Source organism: Elaeis guineensis, chromosome 2 (genome assembly GCF_000442705.2).
Source record: "Elaeis guineensis isolate ETL-2024a chromosome 2, EG11, whole genome shotgun sequence".
Lineage (NCBI taxonomy): Eukaryota > Viridiplantae > Streptophyta > Magnoliopsida > Arecales > Arecaceae > Elaeis > Elaeis guineensis.
The window spans coordinates 84,626,020-84,636,394 of record NC_025994.2 but is presented as its reverse complement, the minus strand read 5'-3'; the positions used below and the strand labels follow the sequence as shown (position 1 = coordinate 84,636,394).

At 33.7% G+C, this 10,375-nt stretch overlaps 1 protein-coding gene across 3 annotated transcripts in view; it reads right to left on the bottom strand.

Annotated features, from left to right (window-relative positions):
• Positions 1 to 4,120: 4,120 nt before the first annotated feature.
• LOC105055821 (rRNA-processing protein EFG1) overlaps positions 4,121 to 10,375 on the bottom strand; it is a 14,010-nt gene continuing 7,755 nt past the window's right edge. For all 3 annotated transcript variants that reach the window (XR_012138616.1, XM_029268171.2, XM_010937817.4), the window contains 3 exons: positions 5,845 to 5,908; positions 5,502 to 5,738; positions 4,121 to 4,467 (listed from right to left, as the gene is read on the bottom strand). Coding sequence is in view for 2 of the 3 variants with exons in the window: in XM_029268171.2 (XP_029124004.1) it covers positions 4,462 to 4,467; positions 5,502 to 5,738; positions 5,845 to 5,908 (307 nt within the window). In the remaining variant the exon portion in view is untranslated. The remainder of the gene's footprint in view (positions 4,468 to 5,501; positions 5,739 to 5,844; positions 5,909 to 10,375) is intronic.

Here is a 10,375-nt window from a genome sequence, read left to right as displayed (position 1 = left end):
ATGTGATTTTTTAATAAAAAACTTAATTTAAAATTGGGATAGTAATTTGAAATGATAATTTTTAATTGAATTAAAGTTAAAATTTTTATTTTTATAAATTTAAAATTATAATTTTTATTTTTTTCTATTTTTTTCTCATTTTTTCTTTTTTTATGATATTTTTAATTTTTTTAATTTTTTAAGATATTTTTTGAGATATTTTTTTAAAAAAATTAATTTGAAATATGGAAAGTAATTTGAAATGATGTTTTTTATTTGAATTAAAATTAGAATTTTTATTTTTTTAAATTTAAAATTATAATTTTTATTTTTTTCTCATTTTTTCTTTTTTTATGGTATTTTATATTATTTAAATATTTGAAGATATTTTTTTGGGATATTTTTTTAAAAAATTAATTTGAAATGGGGAAAGTAATTTGAAGTACTATTTTTTATTTGAATTAAAATTAAAATTTTTAATTTTTTAAATTCAAAATTATAATTTTTATTTTTTTTATTTTTTTTCCAGATATTTTTTATTTTTTTAACTTTTTATGATATTTTTTTAAAATATTTTTTAAAAAATTTAATTTGAAATGGAGAAAATAATTTGAAATGATGTTTTCTATTTGAATTAAAATTAAAATTTTTATTTTTATAAATTCAAAATTATAATTTTTATTTTTTTCATTTTTTCTTCTTTTATGTTATTTTTTATTTTTTTAATTTTTTAAGGTATATTTTGGGATATTTTGTAAAAAAAATTAATTTGAAAAGTAGATTGTAATTTGAAATGATGATTTTTATTTAAATTAAAATTAAAATTAAAATTTTTTTTCTTAAAATTTAGAATTATAATTTTTATTTTTTTCAATTCTTTTCCCTTTTTTCTTTTTTTATGGTATTTTTTATTTTTTTTACACCAATTTTTATTTTTTCAAATATTTTTTAAAAAGATAATTTTAAATGGTGGTACGAATTTGAAATTATGATTTTTATTTGAATCAAAATTATAATTTTTATTTTTTTAAAAATTTAAAATTATAATTTTTATTTTTTTTATATTAATAATTAAACTCGTCATCTGAAATGGTATTTTTGAAAACGCCATTTCAAAAACGTCATTAAAAATAATATTTTTTATTTTTTTCATCGTTCACATGAAAAAAAGATTAAAAAAGAATGGTGACGTGAACACTATAAAACGTCATTTTGAATGATTTGCATTAGTTTGATAAATAAATTAAAAATTATATTATTTTTATAAAAAATATTTTTTTAAATTATTTAGATAAAGGACTCGCGGGCGGGGAGAGGCGGTCTGATGTGCCAACGCTGGGCTCGTGCAGCTGCTTGGTAAATTAGGTTATTGGATGTGATGCGCTTGTATTTCGCACGTGTGTAATAACAACGGATGCATGGCTCCGGTCTTACCTAACTCAAAAATTAAATTTTTACTTTTAATTAATATTGATAATCAGTTTTTCCTCCTTGGAAATCCGTAGAAAAATTAAATGAACCCAAGTGAAGAATAGAAAATTACAGAGAGAGAGAGTATAGAATTTGATACACGGGTGATTCGAGGGCTCTGGGCAGTTCGCATTAGTGGAGATATCGTGGTTTTTATTTTTGTTTTTATTTTGAATCTTTAAAAATAGTTTTCCTATTAAATGTTTCTCTTTCTAGTTCTTGTAAAAAAAATAAAAAATTAAACTAAATGCTACCATAGAAAAAGAGCATTGATATATGCACATTAATTCAAAGAAGGGTCAAGGAGTCTGATAAAAAATAAATAAACAAATGGTAAGGGTTGCAATTTATTTCATCTTATTCGGCATCTGACCCAATCTAATCCTGGTAAAGTAGGTTTTGTCTAATATATTTAGAGTCTTATTTCAACTTATTGTTTAATACCTGTCTCAAATCTAACTTAATTATATATAAGTCTTGATGATTACAAGGATTATAATAATAATGAAAAAAAATATTATGATCAATCATGAATATGATTAATCGTGTGCAAGGCTATACAATATATGCTTACTTATTTTTTTCCCTTGATTGCCTTTTTTGGCTTAAGAGTTTTTGACTTCTTAAACAATAATATTTCTATTTGTTGTTTCTATTATTGTTGATAATTTATTTTATAATATTTAATACTTTAGATTCATATTCTTTAATATTATATGAAATCCTTGTATTTATTTTTATATTTTTTGATTTATTTAACTTGTTATTAAAAAAAAAAAAGATATCACTGGTTTTACCACTCATATTATCCCATTGCCATTCCTACAGAAAGTTTGAGGAGAAGCTATAACTGAGATGCCAATAAACTAAATCGAGTAAGTCACTAAAGGCGCTATCCTAATCTAATCCCAATTTAATTCCAATCCTAACATTATATAAAGATGGTCACATTTCTTGACTTTTCAATTCAAATAATTACTCTAATTAGACTTTTTCTTTCTTAGAAGTTTAAACCAAGCTAAAATTCTATAGGAAGGATCTTAAGATCAGCACATTCTGTACGGAGAAAATTCTCCTCTAAGTTAAGATCTCAATGATTCCATCCATAACAAGAATCCCAAGTCCTCCATAATACAGGCCATTGCGATTTGCGAGCCACAACAAAACTTGAACTCATCTAAGTTGAACACATGATACATCCAATAAATCTTAAATAATTAGCACTTAATGCATGCTGAAATAATTTGAAAATCATGCAAGGCCAGTAGAGTGGGTTTACTATCGTTAGTTTCGACCGCTATTAAACTTCAGCACACAAGGCACATGAAAACGTAAGAAGACTGGTGGAATCAGCGGAGATGGGATCAGCAGTTGAGAGTTTAACAGTGGAATGTCTATAAGAGAAACCATGTCCGAGTTTGTAAATCCTACTTAACAATTGGATGTTCAGTGTCAAGTAATGGTTGAAAATTTAATTTTCTTCTCCTATACATTGTTCAACACCAATTTAGTATAGGCACCTGATCTGATACTTTGATCTGAAAACGAGTAACTTCGACCAGAGAAACAAAAGGTTAGTATTTAAACAAACTTCTTGTTTTCACTGCATCCACACCCATCAGGGCCCCTGCATCCCTTCAGTGCCTGGACGGGAATGCATGTAAACGATTCTGATAGATTATGTAAACGATTAGAAGCAAAGGGCAACATCAAAGAAAAGAAGAGGCATGATAATATAGTTAGGTCGTCCCGTTCACTTCCTCACTGATAAAACCATGCTTCATTCCCAGAATTTCAACCGTCTATTGCAGTGCATTTAAAAGTAGACATGGAAGGGCGAGCAGTTGTTTATAGAGGCATGAGTATTTACTCCTGCTTACCAGTATCATCAAACATTATATGAAAAAGCTTCCATTAGGACATAAAATCATATGACTGATGAGTACAACCTTCAGAAGAGAATGTACTTTGCATGGTTGCACATCTTGATTGCTGACTAGGACAATCTCTGACAGAATTACACAATTTCTTTGAAGCCACTTCAGCTAAATTTATAAGAATATGTTTGAATAAAACTAAGCATGCATCCCGGTTGGTCATGGGAATTGATTGATTACCTTCACCAAAATCTTGTACAGCTGCTACTCAATGACTAAAGATTAAATAACACAACCTCCTCCTGCCAGGTCTGGTTATGGGTAGCACGGGTAATTCGGTAAACTTCTTTGCCACAGAATGACCGAAGATCCAGCACCACACCGCCTTATGCCAGTTTCAATTACAGGTAACGGGTAATTTTTTTCTCATTGGAAAGCATAAATTATGTGAACTGCCAGGCCTAATTACAATAATCAAGGGCGCCTTAGCTATGTCCGGTTGCTTCACTCAGTTCCACTTGATCCTTTCACTACCATCATGCCGCAAATAATCTATAATTACTTAATTATGAACTTTTAGTAACAGTTAAAGCCTTTCCACTATGATAGCCATGTTAAATTTTATCTGGAAAATATTTTCCAGGATAAACATGCTAACCCATGAACGAGAGAGGAAAAAGAACATCATGCAACGTTAGCATAAATGTGTAAGTGGAGGATATCATGTTAAATAATCATGCAATGCAGTTAACACCACAGTCACCAGCCAGTGCTTGACCAATCAAAATCGATAATTTGAGGAAACTAAAACTCAATGAGAAAGGGGATAAAGTTAATGGAAGACCATCAAAGTTAACACTCAAAACTCAAGTACAAGGCAGGAGCAATTAGGGTGGTCACCAAGCTTGATTTGGAAATAGATAACCCACGACAAGACAGGAGTAGAAATGGGAAAACTAAAACATAAGGGCAAAAAAAACCCAAAATATACTATATGGAGAAACATATCCCTTCAGTTGATATAGATTAAATCCTTGCACATAAACAGCAAGATCCATTTGTTAGAGTTCAACAGTGTAGATGCATGTATGTCATAGACCCATCAGGTCCAATTCCCTTTCATGGCTGCCGTTACTCATGCCTGTAAAGAGAACAAAACATCAAAAATGAGTCTCCACTGCAGTGAGAAAAAGCACAGAGATTTGAATGACAGACTGCTAATCTATATAGTTAAATGTGTAGCATGAATCAAGCAAGAAAGACCTAGTGTTCAAAGAAACAAGGGGGAAAAACAGATATTTACTAGAGAACAAAGGCTACTTCATTTTGGACCCAAAATAACAGATGAAATTGCTGATAAGGAATCAGAAGAACATCTTGTATTTTCAGTGGCAATGTATTGAATGGTCTATTTGCACCGCCTATGTGTTTAGGTCTAAAAGCAAGAAGCATCTTTGCTGCAAAAGGTTCAACATGTTTTCTTTTTTTTTTTTCCTTTTTAACACCTTTGTCTCAGCAGATCTAGTTCACCAACTCCAACAACTAAATTGATTAGTGACAGACAGCAGATAAGTTTGTATTTAAACACACTTTTGCCCTTTAGATTGTCTTGAACAAGGGAACCAACAAGGATTTCATCAGTAGGTCAGCCCAGCTAAATGGAATAGAAAGAGTTGTAGATTGAAGCTATAGACCAATCACATGCTCCAGAAGGATGCCTTGGAAATCAGATTCTACAGGCTCAAGAACATGAAAATGGGATATCTTTTTTTTTTTTTTTTATGGTTTTGACTAGGGACTGCAAAACCAGGTTCCCCATTGCAATAAATCAGCATCGTATATGAGAAACACATCCATTGGCCCATAAATGCATTTATTCACTATATATAAAAGGTGACCTCCCATTTGTTATTGTCAACCCCGGGGAAGGATTCTGGTAAGGTGGATTGCAACCTCATTTTTACTTGTTGATGGGGAGTAGAAGAAGAGACATTAAATGAATGACTGTTTTACCACACAAGTGGCACAACTGCAAGGTTCTAAAACATGTCTTCCAAGGTTCCATGTAAATGTAGCAAGGATTTGATGAAAATGATGGAAGGTGGAGCCTCAGGTGCAGCAAAGTAAATTTTACAAAAATAGAAGTTCTCAGATGCATCAGAATATAAACCACACCTGCTTTTTCTTCTTTGGTCTTCTTTTCCGGCGAGGTTTTCGAGCATCAGAATTTGAGCTCAGGTTGCTGTTAGGATCTCCATGCGCATTTACAGGTCTCCAGTTTTTAGAGGAAGGGCCACGACTGCTATTTGATGTGTTGCTGGATGTCGACAGATCAACCTTCTCTACAGAATGGCTTCTGCTTGGAGGCAAGAAGCGAGGAGGTGGCATGAGAACTCGAGCTGATATTTGCCTCTGTATGGAAGCACAAAATGCATGCCAAGTAAAACAGTTATAATCCACCAACAATGGGCAAAAATAAAAAAGGAAAATGGAAAGAATTTTGCACTCTTGGGAGAACCTGATTTTTTTCATCACTGGACATGCCAGATGCTGCTTTGCCAGAAGCACTTGAAGCTGGTTCTCTGCAAAAAAAATTTAACCACAAATTCACATAGAAGTATCAATATAAATTACAAAGTCAATATATATTCTTTCACTGACTGGATCTGATAGTCTTTACATAAAACATTCAGACATGAAGAACATATACATGCCAAAATACTTGCTTCATGGTGTTATTAAAGCTTCAGATCTCATATGATCATGTTTGAACTAGAACCTTGAAAATGCCAAAATCTGTTTTATCCATCATATAAGCTGTCCTTTGATCCAGGAGGGTCACTTTGTGGACCAACATAGCAGCTTCAGGTAGGCATGGACAGGGTTTGACAGCAAAATCCACCACATTTGGAATTTAATCCCAAGCAGCAACTTTTGAAGGATATAACTTTCTCATACAGTATCCATTTCCAGCGTGCTAGGCACGAAATTAAATTCTTGATGCTACAAGGGTGCTACCATATGATGTACCATTTATGAGGGTGCTACTATCTTTCCAATAGGATCAGCCTCTACGTCTATGGAAAACACTGAAGGCACACAATTTATGATGGTCAAGATTATGTACAATATCATACATACCATATGTTAACATAGAGTAACTCGTTTCACAAGTGCCCTGTACTGATTGTGCTGATGCTGTGGTGACACTGACAAGATACATGTTGTGCAAGTGCTTGAAACACTAGCATTTTAATCCTTACCATGTTGAAGTCTTTCTAGCACAATCTGGACTCTATTATCACTGTTCAGTGTTCACATATCAAGATGTCTTGACCTAGCACATATCTGTATCACTCAACCATTTTGCATATTGGCATCTACACAATTGTACAGAATAAAAAATTAACATAAACACATATCCAGGGTTTTCTGTACCGTGCCAAACTGGCCGATACACCCCGTGCTATATCGGACCGACAGGGAACAGGCACGATTCAGCCGGTTCAAACGGTATACTAACAGTACCGGGAGGGAAAGTGAGAAAGAGAGAGAGAGAGAGAGAGGGAGGGAGGCGGGAGCCGTCGGAGGCCGGCGGTGGCCCACTGCGGCCGTCAAAGGGCTTTCGAGCCCTGTTATCATCTGATAGGGCACTTGAAAGAGCAAGAGAGAGAGCTCGACGGGGGGGGGAATACTGGACGGACGGCACCTCCATCGCGAGGTCCCCGGTGGCCGGCGAGCTGACGCCGACGGCCTGAGGGCGGTTGAGTGGGCGGAGCCGTGGAGGGCTCTGCCCTGTTCTTCTTTTATGAAACAAGTGACGGCCTATTTTCACTTTTTTTTTTGTTTTAAACTCATGAGGTCAGCAACCCAGTTGCCGACTTCAGGATTTAAAAAAAAAAAAAAAAACCCGACCAGCTTCACTTAAAATCCGATTTTAAAAAAAATTTGTGAAACAGGGATGTCACCCCTGTTTCACACCCGCGGCGCCGCACGCGTAGACTGTGCCATCCGGCGGCCCCGCCGGCTCCTTCCCCTCTTTCTTTCTTCCTCCCTCTCTCTTTATTTCTCTCTCTTTCTCTCTTTTTCTTCTTTTGGTTCGACTCCGGATTCCTTCATCGATTCGCCTTGATTCAATACGGTACGGTACCATACTGTACCATACCGTCCGTCGGGTTCCTTCATGGGTAGCGACTTCAGGATTTATAAAAAAAAAAAAAAAAACCCAGCCGGCTTTACTTAAAACCCGATTTTTAAAAAAAAATCGTGAAACATGGGACGTCGCCCCTGTTTCATGCCCGCGGTGCCGCACACATGGACTGCATGCTCTTACGGCCTCACCGGCTCCTTCCCCTCCCTCTTTTTCTTTCTTCCTCCCTCTCTCTCTATTTCTTTCTCTCTATTTCTTCTCCCGATTTGGCTCTGGGTTCCTTCATCGGTTCGCCTCGATTCAGTACAGTACCATACTGTACCGTACTGTCAGCCGGCCAAAATGGCCACCGGTACCAATATGGAAAACCTTGCACACATCAACTAAAATACTTCAAAATGCATGCTTTATTACAATTTATTTTACTTAATAAGTTCTCTATTATATGAATTTGAAGTTATTGTTGATTCATGCAGCAAATCTGTTTGCAATAATGCTTTTAACATTGTGCATGATGCATTCATAAGGCTGAAGCATGTCGCTTGATGGATGATTTAATACATAGTTACTCGTTAGAATTAGGGAATCCAAAATGGTAAGAATTAGAAGGAAAATAAGTTTTTCCACTTACTCTCAGACGGAACAAGTTTCAGCATCACATGATAATGATACACATCCTGCAGTGCACAGAAACACCACTGCCCAATAATGGTTCTGGCAAAAGGACTGGCAACAGACCTAACTCATGGCAACTTTTGTACAAAATGACTGCTTCGGGACTCAAACCCATGCCATTCTGCTTGTTAATCTAAGCTTTTTACCAGCATAGGGCTGTCACTCCAACCCACAAATCTGGCACCAGACACAGACCTGACTCCACCCCAACCATGAATTTGTTGAAGTCAGATCTGTTGAGACTTTCGGGTGGGGTCTTGGTTTAAGATTATTATACCCGACCCAACCTGAAACCATATATATTACCCAATTTATCATACATACATAAATACATATGTACACATACATATATATATTGACATATATACATACATGATACATATACATAGACATGTTAAAACTTAGAACAAAGTTGGATATTTATACTTGACTTTAATAAATCACGTGAACCTTTTCAATTTTTAGTCCATTATTCTTATATAGTTAACCATCACGAGCATGTTGTTCATGATTTAAAATTTGTCTAGCATGTATTGGATGTTTACGAACTTCTCAAAGAATGTATTGTTTAGCTTGATTGGCTCCTCAAGAATATTTGATGCCCAATGGGTACCTAGACCCGACCTCCATCCAACTTGAACCTAGACCCCATCCAATCCTTCAGTGGTTAGGGTATGGAACAAGAATTAGACCCCAAACCTCAATGGGTATAGATTTGGTTTAGCAAAATCTGATCCAACCAGATAGCACCCCTATTTTACCACTACAACAAGCAAGGGCCTGCATCCTACGTTGCATAGTAGTAGCAAACCTATAGGGGCATAATATTTAAAGTTCTATAATAAAAAAATTTTGAAAACATGCTCGAAAGTTGAAACCTCCCTGTGGATCCACTTAACAAAGTTCAATGGGTTATGTTTGTACATCATTTTTTAAGAGTTTTTTTTTTTTTTTTTGTGTGCCAACCCTCCTAAATATTAGAATTTGCAAGAATACTCTTCCAAAATTGATATTTGCATATATACCCTCATAAGTACTTATTTTGTGTGTATACCCTTCTATTTCCCTCTTTTTTGTGCACATGTACCCATGCCATGTAACGCCGTTAAGAGATTAGTGGTTTTAAAATTAAAAAAACTAAAATATCCTTAATGGATATACATGCAAAAAGAAATATTTATAAGGGTATGCATGTAAATAGCAATTTTGCAGGTATTCATATAATTTCATATATTTTGGAGGGTATACATGCAAAAAAAATCCTTAATTTTTTTTATGTGAATACCCTCTTAAATATTAGATTTGCGTGAATATCCTTCCAAAATTGATATTTGCATGTACATCCTCACAAAATATTATTTTTGTATGAATATCTTTGATATAGTAGTATAGCTGATGTCATTAGTCAAAACATATTTATTTAAATAAAAAGTAATTAAAATTATAAAATTATCTTTTTATGTTAAGAGCAGATAATAGGTTAATAGTCTCGCTGGAAACTTATCCGACTAGTTGTACTTCTCTACTTCTCAATAAACTTTTTTTGTTATTTAATCATTGAATTGATCTTTTTTTTTTTAGCAATATTTTTATAGAAAATATTAATGAGCAAGCACAAGACAAGTCTAAGTGTTGAAACAAGTTGAAATAGATAAAAATAGAATTATCTTTTTTTTTGCATGTACACCCTCTTAAATATGTTAAATTGCATGAATACCTTGCAAAGTTACTATTTACATGGATACCCTTATAAATATTTCTTTTTGCATATCTACCTATTATGGATATTTCAGTCATTTCAATTTTAAACCGCTAATTTCTTAATGACGTTAGATGGTATGGGGAAATATTAAAAAAATAAAGAAAAAATAAAGGCACACATGCAAAAAAAGTGTTTTATGAGGATATACACGCAAATATCAATTTTAAGAGGGTATTCATGTAAATTCGAACAATTGGGGGGGTAAACACACAAAAAAACAAAAAAACTTTTTTTATTACAATAACATTTTAAGAAGAGAAAAAAATCCAAGCATTTATCCACCATTACATCAACATCAGATTGTACTTGCAAGCATTAATTCCATCCTATCGCCTTCAACAATTGCATCTGCAAAGTTGATAAGCCAATAAATTTCCTCAATTTTATCTAAGGATCATTCACAATAATGTCTCGATATCATTTACCTCACGACACATATTGCTTGAATCTCCTTTGCCTAAA